We start from the raw sequence: 26,905 nt of genomic DNA on the forward strand, positions 1-26,905 counted from the left end.
AGTCAGTAGAGTCTAAATCTAAAGTTGCCCTTTCATAGAGGACTTAGTCATCCTGTCGTTTGGATGAGACAAAAAAAATGGAATTTTCATCCAAAGCACGCGTATTCATTGGCATGAAGGCAATTAAGACGTAAAAGCTCATTCCTTCCGGTTCATTCATCTTGACGCTCGGTCATCGTATATCTACAAACCATATTTGAAATTCATCAACGATTAAAGATGCATTATGTAAGCGCTATTGGAGGTCTTTTTACTGGCTTCTTAGATAAAGTATTATTTAAACATTCATTCACATGACAAGCCCATAACCAACTCTCTAGAATATCGGATGACCGGGATTTAAATGGATTTAAACACCCACGAGATATTTAACGTTAAAATGGATAATCGAGAAAGGTTACAAGACTTTACCTAAACCAATCAATGAACTGCAACCAACATTGGTAACGTGTTTTGCTTTTGTGGCATTTATTCAATTGGTTCAAACAAAGATGCTTGGCCCTATGGTCGTGGTTTGGCAAATATAATATGTATGTTTGACTCCTTTTCTTTAAAGGTGCATTATGTAAGATTTAGATCAGTGGTTCTCAGCCTTTTTTGCCAACAGCACACCTTGGAACACATGAAAAAATAGCGGCACACCTGGCTTAATATATATGTGAAAAATATTCGAATTTTGCAAAATATAAACATGTTAAGTCAGACGGAATACAACCGTAGACAGACACTAGTCATAGACACATAGAGAGACTCAGGGTAAATAAAGAAAAATACCAGTAGACACCAGTGAATATTCAATTGGGATCACATGGTTTTTCACATTTTCTTAGTGTGCCGTTCAAAATTTCGCGACACACTTTAGGAAGATCTCGCGGCACACCTGTGTGCCGCGCCACACTGGTTGAGAATCACTGATTTAGATACAGAGCTGGCTGTTTTTTGCTTTAATTGTTCAAAAATAAATAACGAAAAATGAATATATTGAAAATTTCATTCAAATCCGAGATGAAATTATGACTGTTTGAAGATGTAGCAGCGATCGTTTATTATCGCCCTCCACAGTAGAACCAGTACAGGAATTTGGCAACACGCGATCATTCCGTTTTGTTGCCCGGGGACTGGCTAGCCTCTCAATGGCTGCTTGTGGTATCCTCCTCAACTCTCATTGCAATGCATCTTCCAACGATTCTAATACTCAAGTCACTTGGGTGATGGGATCACGTGGCTAAGTGGGTAAGACGCTGGCTCGCTAGCCTGGAGGTCAGGTGTTCGATCCCTGCATTGGCCGAGAAAGTTCATCCAGATTTTCCAGCGGGGTTTCCCCTTGTCAGTGATGCAGGACGGAGGGCCTGACAAGGACAGCTGTCTAGTCGTTCGGATGGGAGGAAAACCCGATGTCCCGTGTACACATTGGCGTGCACGTAAAATATCCCTTGGCAGTTGGAATTCGATATAAGAGTAGGCCGTAGTGCCGCTGCCCGGGCAAAATTTGCCTCATAGCACACTGTATGGCGTTCTCGGTGTTCAGGTGTCGCATATCGCTGCGTCTTCCACAGAACTGTACTGACCCTAGCTTTTTAAAAGCCACATTTTATTCACCACTAAAAAATCTTGATTTTCTATATTTCCATTATGTCGAATTAATTGTCTGTTTTGTTTGAGCGAACTGTATCCGTGATTATCGACGTGATCTGATTGGCCACTACAATCACTGATAAGGATGACATCGATGCGACTTAATGAGTCCCAAATATTAACTTTTTTCATCCGTCAAATTAAATTCTAAAACATTTTTTTTTTCATTTATTAGAAAAATAAATAAAGACGTTTGAATTATTTGTAGGTAAAAATCATTTCCTATTTAATGTAAATAGATATTAAAATAAGTAAAATTCACCATTTAGCCCGAATCAGTAACGTCTTGTGTAAACAATGCACGCGCTATTGAGCCAATGATTGACGCCGCGTGATGTGACGTTATGTGTCGAAACAGTCATCTGTTACAGAGATATTAGAAGATCTCTGTGAAATAGATTCGATCTGATGTTATATTCTGCTGCGTTTTCATCGCGTCTCAGTATGTATTATTACATTGTTTATGCAGAAGAACGGAGAATAAGGAAAGATTAATACGTCATTTTGCGTTTCTTGTTTTGCTTGACGTCTTTTCAAATTTAACCCAATTGTAGGGTTTGTGTCGTATATATGGACTGAGTTATAAAATAAACTTTAAAAAAATGTTTTTCTTTATAAAACTATTTTATTGCTTTGTAATTGCCATCGCTATATATAACAACCTAAACCATTGGATAACTAGCTTGTGTAGCTATACCGCATTGGTTACTCTTGTTTCTTGACATCATGATGTAACCTTGCATACCCCACACGGTACCCCAGCTGAAAATAAACGATAAATATGTTATTTTATATGTATATCAGTTGATAATTAGCAATAAATATATTATTACTAGCATGATACCCGGCTTCGCTCGGGGGTCATAACTCCGAAACCGGAAGTCGTAGACTAACGCCACCTGGCCTATGTTACTCCCCGGTCCGAGATACCCCTATACCCCAAATTTCAGACTCGGGGCAGACCTAGTGTAGCCGCCAACCCCGAACAGACTGGCTTCGCCCGGGGGTCATAACTCCGAAACCGGAAGTGGTAGACTAACGCCACCTGGCCTATGTTACTCCCCGGTCCGAGCTACCCCTATACCCCAAATTTCAGACTCGGGGCAGACCTAGTGTAGCCGCCAACCCCGAACAGACAGATTTCGCTCGGGGGTCATAACTCCGAAACCGGAAGTGGTAGACTAACGCCACCTGGCCTGTGTTACTCCCCGGTCCGAGCTACCCCTATACCCCAAATTGCAGACTCGGGGCAGACCTAGTGTAGCCGCCAACCCCGAACAGACCGGCTTCGCTCGGGGGTCATAACTCCAAAACCGGAAGTGGTAGACTAACGCCACCTGGCCTATGTTACTCCCCGGTCCTAGCTACCCCTATACCCAAATTTCAGACTCGGGGCAGATGAAAATAACAATAAATATATTATATGTATACCAGTTGGGGTCTATTGACTGTACCGAGTCCTCATTTTGGAAGTTCACGCAATTACCCCTCATTACATTCTGCGCCAATATTGATTGTACTGTATTCCCATTTAGGAAGTTTGCGAAACTCACTTTTGTCCTTCGTGTATTTGATTTTTGGGGAATTTGGTTACCGTTTATAACATTTGGTGGTATTGTAGAATGTCAGTCAATATTTAATAATTAACATCCTCACAATAAATAAATCCAGTCTTTTATTATTTGCCTTTTACGTAATGCCAACCCACACAACGTTAGAGGAACCCAAAATCAGTTGTATCTGAACACTTGCTTTATCATACACCCACTTTACAACGGAATGAGATAGCCTAACCTCGTTTTATATGACAATTACCAGCAGAACGATCTCATTTCTTAACCTGAAACTTTCAACTAAGATAAATAATACACTCTGGCATTTAATTTGCATACTTGTATCAACCGATAGCCTTACATATTGAATGCTCTTAAAGTTCCAGTTTTAGTTCATAATTAATAATTATAAATACCTGTTTTTAACAAGCCAATAATCTGAACCAGCATCAGTACCGTAACCGACAGCAAGGACACCATGATCGAGTCTGACAGAGCTGCACTCTACGTCACTGTAGACACCAGTCTTGTAGAAATGGAAGGTGGATCGACTGGCATCAATGGCGACTGAAATGGGACCTACAGTTGCTACGGCTTGTTGAAGACCTGACTCACTATCTCGTGGAATATCAGTAAAACCAACATCAGTGGCACCAACGTTAGCGGCCTGATATCGGCATCGACCATCCTGTTCAATACAAATTATACAGAAATAATGCAGGGTCTTCAGCAAAGCAGCTATTGATTCGTCTTGAGAAACATCGCCACAAATCTTCAGTAAAAAGTTTGTTTAAAAATCCGAAACAGAATAATATTTTCGTAGGCATTGCAATTCAGGGGACGTAGATAGTGACATGTAGCTGTTGTTTCAGGGTATCTTTGAATATTTATTCTTTAAATGTTATCTTGATTTTTGTTCCATTCTTCACCTTCGTTTTCATGGACGGATCGTATGATGGCAAGGGTGCCTAACAGTGAGTTATATGGCCAGTCAGTATGGTCAGACGAATTATGCTAGAATATTTGCTGTTATTAAAGAATTGAAGAAAAGTACCAAGTTTGTGGAATATCCGTAGTTTTGCGCTACTAAATTCATTTCCACCAATCTTAGGCAAGATTCGATTTACTGTACGGGCTGGGCAATCCTTAAAGGGTGACAATAAACATATCGATTTTGCAACACGTTAAGGTGGTCAGCAATCGGATATACTTATAATACGCCTCGTGTTATTTTGGATAGATTTGATAGTCAAAAACTTACTCGGGCTGTGTATGGATAGCTAGCTTCGGTATCAATACCACCATTAGATTTAATATACTCAAAAGCGAAGTCCATCAAACCACCACCACATCCATGGTTACCTAGAAAAGATAGTTTTTCATATTAAACCACCATAAAAAAATTGTGCTTCCAATAGAGAGATGAGATACTTTAGTACCATACGTTACGTCCTGCGTGATTCTAGGTCCCTACTACATACTACGTTACACTGAGGGGAACTGAAAATGCTATGTTTATCCCCGCCATCTTGCTGCTCCAATAGAGAGATGTGAGGCTTTAGTACCTTACGTTATGTCCTGTGTGACCGTATTACCATTGATTTATCTAGCGAAAAGTAATTTACCTTCTGGTTTAGAACAATCCATTAAGTTTTGTTCAGATAAAGACACGAGCTTTCCTGTTCTCTTGAAATGTTGTCCTTCTAATGAACCAGTTGACGAGAAAGCCCAACATGAACCACATTCTTTCTGTGATAATAAAAGACAGCCATAAAAACAACAAAATGACAAAATATTGGTTAAGTTACACATTCTTCCAACGTAATGAACCAGATGATGAAAAAACAATATGAACCACATTCGTTCAGTTATAATAAAAGGCAATTATGAAAAATATAACAGAATATTGGTTGAGTTAAAGATCTATCGCCCGTATCATTTTACTGAATGATAGAGGTATGGTGGCCCTAGCTACCTTTTCCATAGTTCAGTAGGATATCTATAGCTATACCCGAACGTATAGAGACGAATACGTATACCGACGAGCATGTATTCAGCGACCGAATACATCACATTCCGGAAAAATGGTCTGATTCCAACCATAGCAATGGTACTAATCTGATCATTGATAGGTGTGACGTAACATTGGTAGCCGTCACGTGACTTGGATAATAATACTAACCTGATCTTTGATTGGTGTGACGTAACCTTGGCTTCTCCAATCAACTGTTGTTGGCAGAACTTCAACATGGGATGGTGCCATGAAGGTGGCTCCACGGGTTCTGTTGGCCATTCTGTAACCATTCATCTTCTGTACGATTTCCACTCGTGTCTGTGAACAAAACATAGAAATATCGCAATGATGACGATGAAAGTGTGACGAAGACTGTTAGTTATATATAAAAGAAGGAATAGAATGACACGGGGTTTCAAATCTCTCATTCGATACAATTTTGTAGGACAATAACTTTTCTCCCTACTCTTCTTCAAATTGCATTATTTGTCTGTACACGGGACCTCGGACTTTCTCCCATTTGAACGACTAGACACACGTTCCTGACACCGCTACGTACAGTTAAACAAAGCAATGTTTTCGCCCTGGATTATTTCAGAATTAGGAGCTTCTTGTTTCCGTGTGCAGTAGGTACCAGCAGAATCACCATCCTAGTTTGTACAGTTAGCTTGATTAAATGTGAATACTGGATACTTAACCCAATGGCCACTTATCTTAGAGTTAGCTTGATGAAATTTGAATTCTAGGTACTTAACTCTATAGCCACATATCTTAGAGGTAGCAAAAAGAAATGTGAATTCTGGGTACTTAACCCAGTAGTCACTTATCTTAGAGTTAACTACAAGGCATGTGAATACTGGGCTCTAAACTCAGTAACCACTTATCTCAAAGTTGGCTAGAAGAAATATAAATACTGGGTACTTAACTCAATAACAATTTAACCCAGTAAGTTATCTAGAAGAGACATGAATACTGGATTCTAAACTCAATTACGACTTATCTTAGTAGAGTTACCTATAAGAAATGTGAACTCTTGGTACTTAGAAGAATTGTGAATACCTGGTTGTTAACACAATCAGTAGAAATGAAACAAGAACTCACCATGTCACCGAAGGCGTTCATACCCAATCTGTAACTGTGAAGACCACGATCAGCTCTTAAGTTATGGAGTTGAATAAAGTTGATATTGTCTTCCCAGATGAGTCGTCTACAACATTACATAGATGTGAATATCGTAAAGAAATGGATTTTAGGGGTGGGGAGGAGGGTTTGGCTGAAACTATTGATACGGGAATGGGGTGTTTACCCAGGAAACGCGGCTGTGCACTATATACGAACAATTAACATGTAAATATCCGGCGTCAATACATAAAACGGGGCCATATGATTTAAACATTTATAAATGATCGTGTATTGAATTCTAAAAACAATGGGTAACCAGTTAAATTGGATTAAAACTTGTTTGATATGATCCTGATGTTTACTACTGGTAATGAGTCGAGCTCGAGCAGTCGCGTTCTGAACGTTTTGCAATTTATCAATTATACGAAATGGTAAACCACTGAGTATAGAATTCAATTGATCGTATCGTGATTTGACAACAGCTTTGATGGACTCAACGAACATTTACAATGCAAAAACCCGAATCCAGTATCCGTACAGATATAATATAATTTCACCTCTTTTGGGAATCAGCCTCACTAGCGTATTCCTTGGAATAGGTTTGAGTGAAGATCTCCCATTCTCCATTGAGATCTTCGTTGATGGCAGCCACAATGGCAACGCCGACTAATAAAATGGCAAGTTTCAGCATCTGAAAATACAACAGTTTATAAAATTATTATTTATATAAATCGAAAAACAGCTATAATTTGTAAACCCTGAATTTGCTCATGCTCATTAAGATTTTCAAGGCTATTAGGGTAACCCCTTGGGTGGAACTGGCTAGAAAATGGGCACACAATATGCACGCAGGCGCAACTGAAACTGATTTAGAGCTATGGATCATCAATAAGAAAGCGAATTCAAATACCAAAACATCCGATATTTAAAAAGTGTTTAATAAGCATAATCAAAATTTCGTTCCGCTTCATTTTCTGGACATCAATATAACGGAACGAACATAACATCCATTGTGGCAGCAGGCATTAGATCATCAGCTACGACGACATCCAGATTTAATAATTTTTCACATTCCCAATTACTTTTGTCTAGAAATAAACATTTGCATAAATCCATATATTGACACACCAGAGCGGGAAAGGCACACGGCTTTTAGGATACACAAAGATTTTTGCCCATTGAAAGACATACAACTGAAATAAAGTTAATCATCTTACCTTTAGTAAGTATAGCAAGGTATAGACTAGATACCAAACTATCGCTACTTTTATAGGCGTTATTGATAAGAACACATCACATGACTGTCACATGGCACATGATTGTCAGGATGGTATCACAAGAAATATCAAAAGGCAATTTCTTTTTTTTTTAAATTTATTTAACCAAACCAAAACCCAACTATATTGCGCGTGAAACGCGCAGTAAATATTTATGGCAAAGGTACAACAAAATTGTTTGACAAATCGAGGTATAAGAGATTTTTTCCGGTGTTATAGAAAGTGTAACGAGACGCATACATCGCCTCGTGCAAGAGACGCGTCAGTTAGAGTTGAAAGATAAAGTCTGATATTGACCGCGTGTCACGTGGTCGAATATGCCCACCAATGCTATCCAAACCTGACCTCTACTAAACCAGATGTTTACTGACGATTTTTACTTGTTTACTAATTATAGTTTTATTTTTGTTGACACAGGTAGGATACCATCCCACAAGACAAGTCAACATAATCCAAGTTATAATTGACCCCTAATATTGTATAATTATCTGTTATCACTCATCACTTCAGTCAGTTATATAGAAGGATAACTCGTGTTTTCCTGTTGCGTTCGTCTCTCCACTTTCTTGAAATCTCCATAAGGCATCTATCGTTGCAGTGATCTCTGTGTTAAAATTATATTATAAGGTCCATGGTTTAACCAGTTCTATCACATATGTGATAATGACTGACACCAATATTGTCCTTTAAGACACTATGAACATCTTAAAATCAGTACACGAATCGTGTACTCTGTGGTTTCTGGTACCAGTTGTAATCAACAAATCCAAACATATCCTATAAGACAATGCGGAAGTAATTAGTAACGGCTGATTCACAAACCACAAAATAATAATGGAAAAAAAAACGTGTAGAATGGATTAAGCAGACGTAAACTACTTTCGTTCAAATTGGACTGTTATTTATTTTTCGAACCTAAATGATTAGAAATTACAATAAATATTTTAAAAATTGAATATAAATCACTTTATGTACGTTCATATTACATTAATATGTGCTTTTAGACGCATTTTAAGGTTCCAAGAATAGAGTCATACACCCTTTAAACTAAAGAAAAAAGACACAAATTGCTTTTTAGAAAAGGTAAACGAAGTCATAGTGATTAACAAAAACGGCTTGTTAAAAAATTGTAATCTATAAGGATGGGATAAGAGAGGCGTTGGCGTAATTATAAAATAATTATATTGACCACACGAACACTTTACTTCATGAAGTGAACAAAACAAGTGTTGTGTGGTATTTTAATAAATAAAACAAAGTTTACGTTATTTAATTAGGTGTTGGGTGCATTTACAAACCAAACCCACTGTTTTTAAGTACTTATTGACTGGATTGGCACGCCACAGCACACTGTTTTTAAGTACTAGTACTTATTGACTGGATTGGCACGCCACAGCACACTGTTTTTAAGTACATTTATAGTACATTTACAAACCAAACACACTATTTAAAGTACAATATGTTTGTTAAGTACATTTACAAACTATGCACACTTTTTAAGTCTTTATTGAATGCATTTACAAACTAAGCACACTGTTTAAATCCTTCTTGAGTGCATTTACAATCAACGCAAACTGTTTTAAGTCCTTGTTGAATACATTTACAATTAACGCACATTGTTTTAAGTACTTATTGGGTGCATTTGCAATAACGCACACTGTTTTAAGTACTTGCTCTATGCATTTACAATACAGTGCCCACACACAGTTTTAATTCTGTACTATACAAGTTGCAGTACTTCTTTCGGGCTGTACGGGGACACGACCCATTCCTACCATCCTGTTTGACTACCAGTGTTAACTTTATCTGGTTAGTCTGTCCAAAACAACGGATACCCCAGTGAATAATGAAATAAATTATACCATATGTTAGTCCTGAAATAACTTAGTTTGTGTAGACTGGGCGTTAAACCCCATTTTACTCTCTCTCTCACCAGTCACCTGGAGGGTCCCTTGTTCTTCCCCGGTGTTGGCCGAGAAAGATCGTGGTTTCCATTTGTCGTTGCAGCAGGGCGGAGCGCCTGGTAAGGGACAATGTCTGGGACGAAACACCAAGGTCCCGTTGACAGCCTGCATTCGAAATAAGAGGAGGCCGTAGCACCGCTTTCGGTGCAAAATTTCCCTGGTAGCACACGCCACGTATATCTATCTTCATTAGCTATGCTAGAGCAGAAAAGTAGGACGTTAAACCCCATTTTATTTCATTGACCACTCACGCTGGTAGTTTTGCAGGTACAGTGAACATCCGGGTTACCAGTAGGTAAAGTGAAGCGGTAGACAGATACTGAATTATACCGTTATCTCTCAAAATTTGCTTATCAACAAATAGTTGACCTTTGATTTGTGTTTTATCTGCATTTATTCTATTTACCTATATACATCTACACCTATACCTATTCTTAGTATCATGTCAAAATTTAAACAATAAAAATATATTTGGGTTATATAATCTGGGCATGACCTGCATGAAACCCATCACTCAAGAATAAAATTTGGTTTTCTCTATGTGGTTTCTTTATACCCACCGAAAACTTAAAAACTGCACTAAAAGCCATTACTTGTCTTAAAGGCTCAATACCACCCTTGTTGTAACTGAATATTATGTCCCAATCTTTATTCTGGTCAACAAATTGTACAATTTTACAGTATTCCAATTAATTGGTGATACAAATTTCATCTTAACATACCTAATTTAAACAATTGGAAAAATTCAACTCAATGATTTAAAAAGCCTAACGTAAACCTTTTCAAATGTGACTTGGATTTAAAAATATTATCGAACCCTCTGGACAAGTAAAATATGATGTAATGGATAATTTACACAACAGGTAGGACACTTAAACATCTAGTACTTAGAATAAGGCTATTATTTATTTTCTGGAGCTGTCAAGCCAGCAAGAGTGTTATTGTCCCTTTAAGTCCAGGGCCGTTTTTTGGCACATTTGACCAATTACCCCAAACTGGACCCCGCACTAGAAAGGGTCAACACAGCTCAACAACTTAAACATTTTGCAAGCAATATAGGCCTAGCTAAAGTAATTCATGTCCTGCGATGTATTCATGTCCTGTAACTTCGGGCTTCCCAAATTAGACCCCGCAAAGCCCGAAAGAAGTACTGCAACTTGTATAGTACAGAATTAAAACTGTGTGTGGGCATTGTATTGTAAATGCATAGAGCAAGTACTTAAAACAGTGTGCGTTATTTGCAAATGCACCCAATAAGTACTTAAAACAATGTGCGTTAATTGTAAATGTATTCAACAAGGACTTAAAACAGTTTGGGTTGATTGTAAATGCACTCAAGAAGGATTTAAACAGTGTGCTTAGTTTGTAAATGCATTCAATAAAGATTTAAAAAGTGTGCATGGTTTGTAAATGCACTTAACAAACATATTGTACTTTAAATAGTGTGTTTGGTTTTGTAAATGTACTATAAATGTACTTAAAAACAGAGTGGTGTCACTGCTGTGGCGTGCCAATCCAGTCAATAAGTACTTAAAAACAATGGGTTTGGTTTGTAAATGCACTCAACACCTAATTAAATAAAGTAAACTTTGTTTATTAAAATACCACACAACATTTGTTTTGTTCACTTCATGAAGTAAAGTGTTCGTGTGGTCAATATAATTATTTTATAATTACACCAACGCCTCTCTTATCCCATCCTTATAGATTACGAACTTTTAACAAGTCCTTTTTGTTAATCACTATGACTTCGTTCACCTTTTCTAAAAAGCAATTTGTGTCTTTTTTTCTTTAGTTTAAAGGGTGTATGACTCTATTCTTGGAACCTTAAAATGCGTCTAAAAGCAGATATTAATGTAATATAATAATGTGATAATAATGTGATGGGGGTAGGGTATGGTCAGGCGGTCACTGAATACTCTTTCAATTTTAGGGGTCCAATTCAAATAAGAATATCCCAGTCTAGTATTTAAATTGATAGTATAAAGCATCTCACTAATATTACCAATATCTCTACCCTTCAAAACAAAAACCAATACATGTGAATGTCACAAAACAATAACCAAGAACTGTGAATGCCACAAAACAATTACCATCAGCTGTGAATGTCGAATGACACAAAACAAAAACGAACAACTGTGAATGTCACACACAAAAAAAAACGACTGTGAATGTCACAAAACAAAACCGTTTTGGTATATTCGGTTAAATCAGTATCTGTTAATATTACGGCAAAATTAGAGAAATTTGGACACCCGAATCTGCCCCCGCCCCCCGATTTACGTACATACCCATACATGCACACCGGCACATATACAATAATAACTTGGATTATGTTGATTTTGTTTTGTGGGATGGTATCCTACCTGTGTCAATAAAAATAAAGCTATAATTAGTAAACACGTAAAAATCGTCAGTAAACATCCGGGTTAGTAGAGATCAGGTTTGGATAGCATTGGTGGGCAGATTGGACCACGTGACACGCGGTCAATATCAGACTTAATCTCCCAACTCTAACTGACCTGTGTCTTGCACGAGGCGATGTATGCGTACCGTTACACTTTCTATAACACCAGTAAAAATCGCTTATACCTCGGTTTATCGAGTGCTCATGTCAAATAATTTTGTTGTACCTTTGTCATAAATATTTACTGCGCGTTTTACATGCAATATAGTTGGGTTTTTGTTAAATAAATTTTAAAAAAATGAAATTGTTTGTGAGCAGACCGACTCACGCCATTACACATATCTAATCTTTTTGATGGACATTCAGATAATACATGTAGATAGACAGTAGATAAAACTGCCTTATGATATTTCTTGTGATACCATCCTGACAATCATGTGCCATGTGACAGTCATGTGATGTGTTCTTATTATCAATAACGCCTATAAAAGTAGCGATAGTTTGGTATCTAGTCTACACCTTGCTATACTTACTAAAGGTAAGATGATTAACTTTATTTCAGTTGTATGTCTTTCAACGGGAAAACATCTTTGTGTATCGTAAAAGCCGTGTGCCTTTACCGCTCTGGTGTCAGTCAATATATGGATTTATGCAAATGTTTATTTCTAGACAAAAATAAGCCGGAATGTGAAAAATTATTAAATCTGGATGTCGTCGTAGCTGATGATCTAATGCCTGCTGCCACAATGGATGTTACGTTCGTTCCGTTATATTGATGTCCAGAAAATGAAGCGGAACGAAATTTTGATTATGCTTATTTAACACTTTTTGAATATCGGATGTTTTGGTATTTGAATTAGCTTTCGGATGGAATGTGTATCCTGTTCTTATTGATGATCCATAGCTCTAAATCAGTTTCAGTTGCGCCTGCGTGCATATAGTGTGCTCATTTGCTAGCCCTTTCCACCCAAGGAGTTACCTTAATAGCCTTGAAAATCTTAATGAGCATGGGCAAATCCAGGGTTTACAAATTATAGCTGTTTTTTCGATTTATATAAATAATAATTTTATGAACTGTTGTTGTATTTTCAGATGCTGAAACTTGCCATTTTACTAGTCGGCGTTGCCATTGTGGCTGCCATCAACGAAGATCTCAATGGAGAATGGGAGATCTTCACTCAAACCTATTCCAAGGAATACGCTAGTGAGGCTGATGCCCAAATGAGGTAAAATTGTGTTATTTCTGTTGGGATACTGATGTCGGGTTTTTGCATTGTAATTGTTCGTTGAGTCCATCAAAACTGTTGTCAAATCACGATACGATCAATTTAATTCTATACTCAGTGGTTTACCATTTCATATAATTGATAAATTGCAAAACGTTCAGAACGCGACTGCTCGAGCTCGACTCATTACCAGTAGTAAACATCAGGATCATATCAAACAAGTTTTAATCCAATTTAACTGGTTATCCATTGTTTTTAGAATTCAATACAAGATCATTTTTAAGTGTTTAAATGCCTAAATCATATGATGCCGTTATATTTATTGACGCCGGATATTTAGATTGTATTTAGCTTTAGCCAAACCCACCTTCACTACCCCCAAAAACTATTTCTTTGCGATATTCACATCCATATATTGTTGTAGACGACTCATCTGGGAAGACAATATCAACTTCATTCAACTCCATAACTTACGAGCTGATCGTGGTCTTCACAGTTACAGATTGGGTATGAACGCCTTCGGTGATATGGTGAGTTCTTGTGTTATTTCTACTGATTTTGTTAGCTAACTTCGAGATAAGTGGTTATTGTGTTAACAACCAGGTATTCACAATTCTTCTAAGTACCAAGAGTTCACATTTGTTATAGGTAACTCTACTAAGATAAGTCGTAATTGAGTTTAGAATCCAGTATTCATGTCTCTTCTAGATAACTTACTGAATTAAATGGTTATTGAGTTAAGTACCCAGTAATTACAGTTCTTCTAGCCAACTTTGAGATAAGTGGTTACTGAGTTTAGAGCCCAGTATTCACATGTCTTGTAGTTAACTCTAAGATAAGTGACTATTGGGGTTAAGTACCCAGAATTCACATTTCTTCTAGTTAACTATAAGAAATGTGGCTATAGAGTTAAGTATCCAGTATTCAAATTTCTTCTTGCTAACTCTAAGATAAGTGGCTATTGGGTTAAGTATCCAGTATTCACATTTAATCGAAACGTCGCTCAGTAAAAAGCAGTAATTGTATTCCATAGAATTGTGACCTGTATACATTTAATCAAGCTAACTGTACAATAAGTGGCTATTGGGTTAAGTATCCAGTGACAAACTAGGATGGTGACTCTACTGGTATCTATTGCACAGGTTACAAGAAACTGCTACTTCTGAAATAATCCAGGGCGAAAACATTGCTTTGTTTAACTGTACGTAGCGGTGTCAGGAACGTGTGTCTAGTCGTTCAAATGGGAGAAAATCCGAGGTCCCGTGTACAGACTAATAATGCAATTTGAAGAAGAGTAGGGAGAAAAGTAATTGTTCCACAAGTGTCGGAATGAGGGATTTTAAACCCCGTTCCATTCTATTCCTTTTTTATATATATAACTAACAACCTTTGTCACACTTTCGTCATCATCAGTGCGATATTTCTATGTTTTGTTCATAGACAAGAGTGGAAATCGTACAGAAGATGAATGGTTACAGAATGGCCAACAGAACCCGTGGAGCCACCTTCATGGCACCTTCCCATGTTTATGCTCTACCAACAACAGTTGATTGGAGAAGCCAAGGTTACGTCACACCAATCAAAGATCAGGTTAGTATCATTATCCAAGTCACGTGACGGTTACCAATGTTACGTCACACCTATCAAAGATCAGATTAGTACCATTGCCCATACCATCAAAATAATGCTATGGTTGGAATCAGTCCATTCTTCCAGAATGTGATGTATTCGGTCGATGGATACATGCTCGTCGGTATACGTGTTCGTCTTTATACGTTCGCGTATAGCTCTATATTTCCTACTGAACTATGGAAAAGGTAGCTATGATCACCATACCTCTATCGTTCAGTAAAATGATACGGGCGATAGATCTGTAACCCAACCAATATTCTGTTATATTTTTCATAATTGCCTTTTATTATAACTGAATGAATGTGGATCATATTGGGGGTTTTCATCATCTGGTTTATTACGTTTGAAGAATGTGTAACCTAATCAATATTTTGTCATTTTGTTATTTTTATTATCACAGAAAGAATGTGGTTCATGTTGGGCTTTCTCATCAACTGGTTCATTAGAAGGACAACATTTCAAGAGAACTGGAAAACTCGTTTCTTTATCTGAACAAAACTTAATGGATTGTTCTAAACCAGAAGGTAAATAACTTTTCACAAGATAATCAATGGTAGCAATGGTAATACGGTCACACAGGATGTAACTTAAAAAACTAAATAAAGCCTCACATCTTTCTATTGGAGCAGCAAGATGGCGGGGGATAAACATAGCATTTTCAGTTCCCCTCAGTGTAGCGTAGTATGTAGTAGGGACCTATGATACTAAAGTATCTCATCTTTCTATTGGAACCACATTTTTTTTTATGGTGGTTGAATATGAAAAACTATCTTTTCTAGGTAATCATGGATGTGGTGGTGGTTTGATGGACTTTGCTTTTGAGTATATTAAATCTAATGGTGGTATTGATACTGAAGCTAGCTATCCATACACAGCCCGAGTAAGTTTTTTGACTATCAAATCTATCCAAAAAAAACGAGGAGTATTATACGTATATCCGATTGCTGACCATCTTAACGTCTTAAGTGACTTCGAAATGCAAAATCGGTATGTTTATTGTAACCCTTGTTTAAAGTAGCTAAGTCTCTAACCCAATATCATCCAAAGTCCTCGACATTGAAAACACGAATTGTGGTCTTACCGGGGAAAAGATGGGCTTCTGATATCGAATATTTAAGAGAAAATAAGCATTTTACCATTGGTACACAAATCGCGTACCATGCGCTTCAGCGCCATTTGCAACAACTGACTCGAAGAACGAGGCTAGACATATTCCATGTCAAACGGTACGCCATATACTTACCTGGAGAACATGCACACTAAATACTATTGGTGTAGACTGGAATAACCAGACGCTAGAGATTATCATTCGATAGTGACTTCTGGCGTATTTCGCCGAACATAACTGATTAGAAATTACAGTAAAAACAGAAACGATTGAATGTAATCAGTTTATATACATTCATATTACATCAGTATATGCGTTGCGACCCATTTGTGTCAATTTCTAGGTCCCAAATATTAGCGATTTAGCTCCTTTAAGGTTGTCCTGCCTGTACAGTAAATCGAATCTTGTCTAAGATTGGTGGAAATGAATTTTAGTAGCGCAAAACTACGAATTTTTCACAAACTTGGTACTTTTCTTCAATACTTTAATAACAGCAAATATTCTAGCATAATTCGTCTTACCATAATAATTGGCCATATAACCCACTGTTAGCCACCCTTGTCATGATACGATCCGTCCATGTAAACGAAGGTGAAGAATGGAACAAAAATCAAGATAACATTTAAAGAATAAATTTCCAAGATACCCTCAAACAATAGCTGTCGACATGTCACTATCTACGTCCCCTGAATTGCAATGCCTACGAAAATACTATTCCGTTCGGATTCTTAAACAAAATATTTACTGAAGAGTTGTGACGATGTTTCTCAAGATGAATCAATTGTTGCTTTGTTGAAGACCCTGCATTATTTCTATTTGTATTTAACAGGATGGTCGATGCCGATATAAGGCCGCTAACGTTGGTGCCACCGATGTTGGTTTTACTGATATTCCACGAGATAGTGAGTCAGGTCTTCAACAAGCCGTAGCAACTGTAGGTCCCATTTCAGTCGCCATTGATGCCAGTCGATCCACCTTCCATTTCTACAAGACTGGTGTCTACAGTGACGTAGAGTGCAGCTCTGTCAGACTCGATCATGGTGTCCTTGCTGTTGGTTACGGTACTGATGCTGGTTCAGATTATTGGCTTGTTAAAAACAGGTATTTACAATTATTAATTATGAACTTGAACTAAAACAGTCAATATGTAAGGGTATCGGTTGATACAAGTATGCAAATTAAATGCCAAAGCGTATTATTTATCTTGGTTGAAAGTTTCAGGTTAAGAAATGGGATCATTCTGCTGGTAATTGTCATATAAAACGAGGTTAGGCTATTCCATTCCGTTGTAAAGTGGGTATATGATTTTGTGTTCCTCTAACGTTGTGTGAGTTGGCATTACGTAGAAAGCAAATAACAAAAGACTGGATTTAGTTATTGTGTTAATGTTAATTATTAAATATTGACTAAAATTCTACAATACCACCAAATGTTATAAACTGTAACCAAATTCCCCCAAAATCAAAATACACGAAGGACAAAAATGAGTTTCGCAAACTTCCTAAATGGGAACACAGTACAATCAACATTGGCGCAGAATGTAATGAGGGGTTATTGCTTGAACTTCCAAAATGGGGACTCTATAGACCCCAACTGATATACATATAATATATTTATTGTTATTTTCAACTGATATACATATAATATATGTATTATTATTTTCAACTGATATACATATATATAATAATATATTTATCGTTAATTATCGGCTGATATACATATAAAATAACATATGTATCGTTTATTTTCAGCTGGGGTACCGTGTGGGGTATGCAAGGTTACATCATGATGTCAAGAAACAAGAGTAACCAATGCGGTATAGCTACACAAGCTAGTTATCCAATGGTTTAGGTTGTTTTATATAGCGATGGCAATTACAAAGCAATAAAATAGTTTTATAAAGAAAACATTTTTATTACTCAATCCATATATACGACACAAACCCTGCAATTGGGTTAAATTTAAAAATCGACATATTCGAATTTATTTTAACTTAAACTTTTACGAAAGTTTATAAATGGGGTCTAACGTCCTACTTTTCTGCACCAACCCGGATAATGAAGACGTACATACAGTGTGCTATGAGTGAAATTTTACCCGGACAGCAAGAGAATTCCCACTGTCAAGGGTTTAACACTGGGCGTCCCTTCTTCTTGTCGCACCCCCCTGATACAGTTTATCAATTAGTTGTCGCCTAGTTGGTATTAGTTGTTTATAAGGTAATAATGAAATGTTCTAAAATATACAACCGGCATATACCAGAAGTTCCCTCACATTTTTCTGCGTAGATTACAATGGTTACCTCCCCTGTCATGCAATGTCATTCGAAATCAGAAATCCAAAACAAAGGGTCTGTACTAATAATAATAATACGGTTCTATTCTTTCTTAAATGACGCTCCAGGCTGTTGGGCTCTTCAAATTATTTTATTTCCTCTAGGTTGTGGGTTACCGTCCGTTTCCAACTAGGATGATATTGCAATCGTAGATCAGGGCCTCGCCTAGCGTTAGTTGGAAATAGAAATGGTTTATTTTTTCAATACCCAAAATCACGTTGAACTGGATTCCAATGGAACTTTTGGCGCACAGTTGGAAGCTCACCATCACTGTAGCGTTCCACAGGCCAGGATTAGGCCCTGCTTACGTGACTTACAGATTTTTTTTCAACATTTTGACTTAAATGGTAAACATTCAAAATCCGATTCTAATCCTACCTATACCACTAGGTGCCCACATTGTGACAAGTTATCAGTTTTCTACTACTGTAAACATACAAAATCCGATTCTAATCCTACCCAAAGCCCAACTTCCACATGGGGCCCAGGCCCAGGGCCCCGCGGTTTAGGGGTCCGGCGCGGGCCCGTAGCCAGCTCATAAAATTTGGTGGGGCTACGGAATTTTTTGGAGGGGGTGAGGATGTGACCGGCTAAGAACGCTCCAAAGAAATCATTATTGTTGGCGAAATATTTGGGGTGGCTATCCCCCCACCCCCGTGACTTCGGTCCTGGTCCCGCGGATCAATAATGACCTTGTGTGGGTAGACACGTTTCCTTATAAGACATAAAAGGTATATATAACCATAAGTTTGCTGAGAGTTAGACTAAGAGACTAACATTGTTGATGTTCCGGATGTAGCTAAGTTCCCGTTTAATTCATGTCCCTGTTTTATCTATGTTTCCGTTTTATATTCTTGTTCTGGATGTACAAAACTGGTATTCTGTTATCACTAATAGTGTTACACTATGACGGAAAGTTTGCCAAAACAGTTCTTAGTCACAGCGGCTTCCAGTTTATTATGAACACAAAATTTTATTTTGAAAAGTGTGCCATATTTGATACTGTCGTATAGCATCGATCTGTTGCGATAATATTTCAGGTCCGGTTAACAATTCACATGCACTAGCCACTTTAAATTTATGATATTCTGAGTCTTCTAAGTTGATGTGTCTCACGTCAAGCGCCTTAGCTAATATTCCTGTTATAAAAACATCTTCTATTCGAAAGTATTTAAAATGGTTGGCAACTAAACGGATTTTTGTTGCTACGTTTGAGGACATTACGTACATATTGCCTTTACAGTGAGGGGGATAAAATGAAAGCGGGTACTCCTCTTTTTCAATTTTGTGTTTTCCCCTGGGGGCAACTCGTTCGTCGAAGACATATGGTCCTAAAATAGAATTATCCATTGATATTGATTCCAACTTTCGCACTAACTTTGGTAGAACTATAAACGAATCCTCATCCGTTTTCATCACAAATTTTGTTTTGGGACAATATGATGTCATCCACTTAAATCCCATTAATACTTTTAAAGTCAGGTTAGAATAAGCATCCACAAAATCTGCTTGTACGATATCATTATGAATTTTGCTTTCTTTACGTACGATCTCGTTGAGAATATCAATAGGATGTACACCAAACAAAAACACAATCTTGATGATAGGAGTGAACGTGGTGCCTGGCCAACGGTTGCTCGTGGCAACACTACCCCACGTTTGACGAATAGCTGCTCTCTGTGCTGTTTTGTCGTGGAGAGAGAGAACAAAAATTACCATATACGGATCTTCATCCTTGCAAATATGAGATCCATCCAAAGAGAAACTATAGTCAAGAGAAAAGGTTGTATTTTTGCCAGGAACGAAGAAATCCTCGTATGGCATCAGGGAAGGGTGGCCATAGAAAGGTTTCATGGTTGTGGTTGGGTCTGTGTTTTCTGTGGACGCATCTGTAGTTTCTGGAATCCGACCCGTGTAATACGTCGTCATTTTAAGCATAAATATAACTGCGGTTACGGGAAGAAGCGCCAGTGCCAAAAGACGCGGACGGAACCTCATCTTAATTTATCCTGCATATAAAAATAAACACGAAGCTAAATTATAAATAGAATACAGGAATACAAAGAAAGTCAAATAACATTGTCAACATCTTCATATCGCTAAATAAAACAGTGTTTTGATTGGGATCTGACTGTAGGGTAGAAGGTACTTCAATTCTTTTAACTGTGGCTATGTCCAAAGAACAAAGAACGCTAAGCCCCCCCCCCCGAAAAAAAAACTATATTGCTTACGAAAACTTGCTATTACCCCGACAGTATGCCATTTCGAAGTACCCCCCCCCCCCCACACACACACACACACACACGCGCGCGCGGGCGCCGCCTGTTTTGCTTGTTGACGACCCCGATGCCCTAACTTTTTTTTTAATGATACATGAAAACAGTGAATTTCGTGTATATTTCAAACGCATATTACAATGTATGTTTCAATCCCGATCGATTTATCAAAAGGTCCATATTTTGGAACTGCAATTGAAATTTCTGTATTTACAAGAGTTCGAATCGGCATTATCTTCTTTTATCTCGCTCAGTAATTAATAAACATCTTACCGTATTTAAAATGGCATGATAAACGTTTAGTGGGAGCAAGTTTGCAATATCCGTCCCAATAAAAACCGTTCAGGGTGTTTCATCTGTTAACTGATAAAATGTGACGTGGTTGGCTACAAATATGTGTACACTTATAATAGATAACAGGTGGCCTTGAATAATCGGGTCAAAATAAAAATGATAGCACCTAGCGGGGAGGCGATGGAGGCAGCTGCACCCCCTGGAAAAATCGGCGAAGGCGCCCTTTCCATTGGACGCAATACGAAGTCAACGATCAACGTGTCCATATCAGTATGGGTGCCCATAAAGCCGAGTGACATTGGTTGGGCGCCTCAAAACGGTGGTGATATGTGGGGTGCCTTATCCCGGAGGGGGGCTCACAATAATGTGATGCGCCTTATAATGACAATGTATGATTGTCGGGCCGCACATAATGGCGAGTGAGATAGTTTGGTTGGACGGCCACGACTTGATTAATGGGGCGCCCAAACGGCATGATTGGTGAGGTGCCTCATCCAGGAGGGGCGCCCATAATGCCGAGATTGGTGGGCCGCCCACGACGAAATCTGCCATATGAAAGCCAGCTGAATATCGTAGAAAATTTTCCAGGTCAAATTAACGATCGAAGGGAATGAGATTGATTCAAGCCTGCGCCAGGCGTGATAATTTTTGGGCTAGCTACGGGTCTAGATAGTTTATCACTGGGAGGTTTTCGCATTATTAGCAATCGAGGCCCTAGACAGTAGACATGTTTCTTTATAGGCCCATATGTAAATCAAACATAATACCCAGCCTTTCTTCTGAAAGACCAGGATTGTTTACAGTCAATTCCAAAAGAACAGAGGAATTCGTCCTTGCAGTGACCGTTTCGAAATGAACGATGGGTAGGTAAACCAGACCTTATTAATAGACGACCATATTTTCAACGGGTGTGTTATAAATCCCAGACAGTTCTTACCTTCTTCTAGTTGTGCTCTTTATATTCAGTCCGAATTGCGACATCGGCTGATCCTTCCATGGTGAAAACTACTATTATATATGCACAAAAAATTAGTATTGACATTGACACCTGAATGTAGGAAGTCCAATAGCTTCAACCAATAGATTATCTTCATCGGCTGTATTGATGGGGTCGGATAATAGCGGTGGGTGTGACTCGTTGTTTAGTGGCATTATGGGAGGTAGGCCTAAACATGTTTATCATACATTTTTGCGAGATAAAACATGTTTTAAGCGGTGGGAGTGAGTCATGGTTAGTTATATGATGGGAGATAAACATATTTCCTAATCTACTGAAAACTGGACCTAGACTAGCAATTATTTGCCCATTGACTTCAATGTTAATGAGGGAAAATTCTAAGGGTTCATACCCTCACTTTTATAAGTTCGACGTTAAACCCCATTTCATTTCATTTATAAGTTCAAGTATGCCTTCTACAGGTTACGTCACATCGAGAGGTGTAAATCATTGGTTAGAACTAAATATTATGGCCACCTGCAGCTTTGGTCAGCGCTAGCGCAAACCCTAACCATATCCCGACCCTTATTCTAACCCTACACCACAACAATCACGTGCCCTAGCCCAGTTTACGTCTCGTGACCGTAACGAAATCTGGATGTGGCCTAAATATTTAGAACAAAACTATACAGTTATATGGGACAACAATCACTGGTTTATTATACACAGGCACGACGTTTCGATAAGTATTCTTATTACTAATCATTAGAAGAGTTCAAACAATTAACAGACATATTTAACATCAAAGACCTGAAAGGCGCCATGTGATGACAAGGATATAGTTGTACATGAACCTTAAAACCACTCTGATATTGAAAAAGAAAAATGATTAGGGGGAAACCATACATTAAACAAACAGTATATTAACAGATATGAGCTTATAAACACACTAAATGCCACTAAAGGATTATAAATATTTAGATATGACCGTAGATATTGGCTGTGTAGTGCGTGCATTGTTTACATACCACATTTTTGCGTTAACTGGTACGGGCAGAATCGTGTCTTTTATTCATTTTATATACTCGTTTATCATAAATAGGAAATATTTTTATCTAGATATACTCAAATATTTTTATTTATACTTCAGAAAAATGTTCTAGAGGTTAATATTGCGAGCTCATTAACCAACATCTATGTCATCCCTATCAGCGACTGCTGCGGCCTAGCAAATATTCACTGCTGATCAGTGTTATTTCACTTACGTACTGGTGTTTTACCTCTTTCATCAAGACGTCTCATTAGAAATATTTTTGTTGGACACCAAGGGGGCGATATATTAATGGCTGGGGCTAATTGTCACACATGGTAATACTATTTGCCACATGTGGCAAGTCTCCTTACTGCAATTATCAACCGATTTCAATGAAACTTACAGATAACGATACCATTAATTTATAATAAAATCTCAGAGTAGCCAAAATTTCAACCAATTCCGGCCAGCGGTCTCCGAGACATCGGATTACCACATATTTCACCTGGCACGGCTGCAGACCGCAATTACCAACCGATTTCAATAAAACTTGCAGATTATGATTACATTAATAATATCTCAGAGTAGGCAAAGTTTCAGCCACTTCCAGTTGGCAGTTTATCGAGATATCAGGTTACCTCACATTTCATGTGGCACGACTGCAGACCGCAATTATCAACCGATATCCATAAAACTTACAAAATATAATAACATTAATAATATCTCAGAGTAGCCAAAATTCGACCACTTCCAGTCAGCAGTTTCCGAGATATCGGGTTACCACATATTTGATCTGTAAGTTTTATGGGCATCGGTTGAGAATTGCGATCTGCCGTCGTGCCACGTGAAATGTGTGGTAACCTTATATTTCGAAAACAGCTGACCGGAAGTGGTCGAAATTGTGACTACTCTGAGATATAATTATTATCTGTGAGTTCCATTGAAATCGGTTGATTATCGCAGTCTGCAGTCGTGCCACGTTAAATATGTGGTAACCCGATATCTCGGAAACTTACAGAATGTGATAACATTATAAATAATATCTCAGAGTAGCCAAAATTTCGACGACTTCCGGTTAGCGTTTTCCGAGTTATCAGGTTACCATACTTTTCATGTGGCACGAATACAGACCGCAATTATGAACCGATATAGGAATTAACTTTGTTATAAATAATCCATATATCTCAGTGCTTACTTTGTTTTGTTTGTTTTTTCACTTTAAATTGATATTTTTTTTTATTTCAGGATGGGGTGGGTGTTTTTTCATTGTATAACACAATTTTATTAGTATTGGAATTGACTTTGTTTATTAAATTAATTTTTGATATCGTTTAATGAATGAATAATAATTTAACAAACAAATTTATTGTTGTGTCATTTATCAAACATTACAGTTTAAACAGAACAAAGGGGGGGGGGGGAGCTGCACAGGAAAGGTTGCTATGCTGGATATAAATTGGTAAAATACAACATAATATGCTTTTGTTGGTGGTAATACACAAGTTTGTATGAAACAACACAAGTTTTAGAAATTTCAAGACAAGTTTCAGAAATTTTAACACAAGTAATGTTTAGATTTTCAACACAAGTTTGTGTTTTAACACTTAACACAAGTTTATGTTGTTTTAACACAAGTTTGTGTTAAATAGAGACAAATTGCTTGTGTTGAAATTAACACAAGTTTGTGTTGTTTCAACACAAGTTGTTTGTCAGTGTTCATGCATGTCATATTCCTTATTTGTCTTAAATGAGCTAAATCGCTAATATTTGGGACCTACAAATTGTTTGTCAGTGTTCATGCATGTCATATTCCTTATTTGTCTTAAATGAGCTAAATCGCTAATATTTGGGACCTACAAATTGACACAGTCATATCCAATAATAAATAATTATAAATTAATTATTAATCGTTTTCTATAGCGCTGAACATTCAGTAAGTCTGACTGCTCTGTGGCGCTTTAATGTAATATGAATGTATATAAACTGATTTACATTCACTCGTTTCTGTTTTTACTCTGATTTCAAATCAGTCGTGTTCGGCGAAATATATCTCAATCGAATGGAAATCTCATTATTCCAGTCTACATAGTATCCATTGAGCATGCTCTCCAGAGCAACCTTTGACATGACTCGTGGAATATGTCTAGCCACGTTTTTCAAGTCCCTTGTCACAAATAGCACCGAAACGCATTATGGTACACGATTCGTGTACCAATGGTAAAATGTTTCTTTTGTTTTAAATATTGGATATCAGAAACCCATCTTTTTCCGGTAAGATAACAACATCAAGGTTAATTGAAATTGACAAATAATTCGCGTTTTCAATGTCGAAGACTTTAGATGATAATGAGTTAAAGACTTAGCTACTTTAATAATTCTTCTTTTTTAATCAGACTTATACCATTATAACATTGACTCGGTTCAGTGAAATAAAGGGGTTGCCGGGTTATTAACGCACTGGTATCTGGAACTCATATCTTTCCTGTGGACATAATTTAATATTGGTGATATACGAGATGTTTGGAGAGCACAATATACAATCCCGAGCCGTATAATTCAAATAGAAAATATGACGCGGTTTTCGACGCCGCTATAGTCAGCTCAGATATGCTGCCTGCAAATCAACTTCAATATACCCCCCCCCCCCAACACACACACACCCACACACACACACATTCGCCCTTTCAACGATAAACATCGCATGGGTTAGGTAATCTTTATGCGACTGGTATTTTCAGGTAAAAGTAACATTTCCTGGTTAGGGTTAGATCTATTTCTTAAGGCCACCTCTAGATTTGGTCAAAGACCACGGGATGTAATCAGGGCTACCGCTCACACCAATAACCCTTACACAAACCCTAACCCACAATCTCGTCAACAATCACGTACCCTAACCTTATTTACATCTAAGCAACCTTGGCCAAATCTGGATGTGGCCTTAAGAAATAGATCTAACCGTTCTGGACCTACCAGCCCAATGAAAGCGTGTATACGCAATGCAGTGTGCTCTGATGGAATGTCGCCCAGACAGCGGAATTCACGCCTATTCCTTGTTGAATTCCAACAAGACAACGGTTTTTTTTACGTGCACGCCAACACGTTTTTCATTGCATCTAAAATGACTAGGCGCAGTTCTTTGCCTCTGATTTGTACATGGACAATGTATACAGATTTGTTGAGGAACACCACGTTCCACGTTACAATAATAAAGCCCCCCTTGGGAAGGAATCGTGAACTGAAACAACCCGTTTGCTGCCAGTGAGATACCAAGCAATCAACAATAACAAACAATCATTCAATCCAAAAAATCTCCACAGACAGTCTAGAAGAGATAGGTCTATAGTTTTTGAAAACATGTTTCATCGAGCTAAGTTTTCTTTATCAATAGTTTTATGGATGCAACTTGAAAGGTGCCAGGAACAACAGCAGATTAAAGCAATAATTGAATTCCGTAGAATTGTGACCTGTGTATAGCAGATTGAAGGTTTGATTTGAATGATTTAGTTACGATAATTTTTTTTTTGATTTATTAAATTACATTACACTAGTCCATATATTTGACTTAAAACAATTTTTTGATCAGAATCAACATAGGTCAGGCTATATGAATAGTTTATCTCTGAGAAAATGTCTCCAGTTTCCAGATTTTGGGACAAAAGAACGGCATTTCCTACACATTTTAATCCAAGGGACCCCAAAAATGTCCTCAGGTGGCTATACAAAATCATTTGAGCGAATGAGAATCATCAACACCCATGGCTACCACAATGGACCGTCTATACGGTCCATGATACGAGTTAGAAGAAGTTGAAAAGGTCCATGATACGAGTTAGAAGAAGTTGAAAAAGTCTAAATGTGTTTAAGTGGGGCCTATCAAATCAACAATGAACAAATCTGAAAAAGTACCACCAATTCTTGGTATCGTAACCACGACTATCCTGAATCTAGTATTTGTACAGACAGATTCTAGAATATAAGTTTACATTTACAGATCCGGTCATCTTTAATAAAAGGCTTAATATCCCTTTAAATAGAAAATCTCTTTTCATAATTTTCAATTCTTATATAGTATCTTTGAAAGGCATTTATTAA

General features: G+C 37.6%; 3 protein-coding genes across 3 annotated transcripts in view; 1 reads left to right on the plus strand and 2 right to left on the minus strand.

The window, feature by feature from the left end:
- Positions 1 to 2,262: 2,262 nt before the first annotated feature.
- The window catches only part of LOC126824446 (procathepsin L), a 71,498-nt gene continuing 46,855 nt past the window's right edge, over positions 2,263 to 26,905 (minus strand). Inside the window, exons 2-8 of the mRNA XM_050553678.2 lie at positions 6,882 to 7,015; positions 6,304 to 6,409; positions 5,371 to 5,520; positions 4,814 to 4,937; positions 4,450 to 4,550; positions 3,605 to 3,876; positions 2,263 to 2,397 (exon numbers count right to left, since the gene is read on the minus strand). Coding sequence (XP_050409635.1) covers positions 2,298 to 2,397; positions 3,605 to 3,876; positions 4,450 to 4,550; positions 4,814 to 4,937; positions 5,371 to 5,520; positions 6,304 to 6,409; positions 6,882 to 7,015 — 987 coding nt within the window. The 3' untranslated portion in view covers positions 2,263 to 2,297. The remainder of the gene's footprint in view (positions 2,398 to 3,604; positions 3,877 to 4,449; positions 4,551 to 4,813; positions 4,938 to 5,370; positions 5,521 to 6,303; positions 6,410 to 6,881; positions 7,016 to 26,905) is intronic.
- LOC126824445 (procathepsin L) lies at positions 13,065 to 17,845 on the plus strand. The gene is made up of 7 exons (XM_050553677.1): positions 13,065 to 13,198; positions 13,623 to 13,728; positions 14,639 to 14,788; positions 15,231 to 15,354; positions 15,610 to 15,710; positions 16,768 to 17,039; positions 17,690 to 17,845. The coding sequence occupies exons 1-7, from the start codon at positions 13,065 to 13,067 to the stop codon at positions 17,787 to 17,789; spliced, it is 987 nt and encodes a 328-aa protein (XP_050409634.1). The 3' UTR covers positions 17,790 to 17,845.
- Positions 18,789 to 20,906, minus strand: LOC126824444 (beta-1,3-galactosyltransferase 5). Its single transcript, XM_050553676.2, has 2 exons — positions 20,823 to 20,906; positions 18,789 to 20,282 (listed from the first exon to the last, which is right to left on the minus strand). The coding sequence occupies exon 2, from the start codon at positions 20,269 to 20,271 to the stop codon at positions 19,231 to 19,233; it is 1,041 nt and encodes a 346-aa protein (XP_050409633.1). The 5' UTR covers positions 20,272 to 20,282; positions 20,823 to 20,906; the 3' UTR covers positions 18,789 to 19,230.

This window comes from Patella vulgata, chromosome 6 (assembly GCF_932274485.2).
Source record: "Patella vulgata chromosome 6, xgPatVulg1.2, whole genome shotgun sequence".
Taxonomy (NCBI): Eukaryota; Metazoa; Mollusca; class Gastropoda; family Patellidae; genus Patella; species Patella vulgata.

What these genes read in the sequence shown, in the direction of transcription:
- LOC126824445 (XM_050553677.1), top strand. Translation starts at nt 13,065, where the DNA reads ATGCTGAAACTTGCCATTTTACTAGTCGGCGTTGCCATTGTGGCTGCC. An exon ending in TGAACGCCTTCGGTGATATG is followed by an intron (nt 13,729 to 14,638) that starts GTGAGTTCTTGT and finishes TTTTGTTCATAG; the next exon opens with ACAAGAGTGGAAATCGTACA. An exon ending in GCTATCCATACACAGCCCGA is followed by an intron (nt 15,711 to 16,767) that starts GTAAGTTTTTTG and finishes TGTATTTAACAG; the next exon opens with GATGGTCGATGCCGATATAA.
- LOC126824444 (XM_050553676.2), bottom strand. Translation starts at nt 20,271, where the DNA reads ATGAGGTTCCGTCCGCGTCTTTTGGCACTGGCGCTTCTTCCCGTAACC.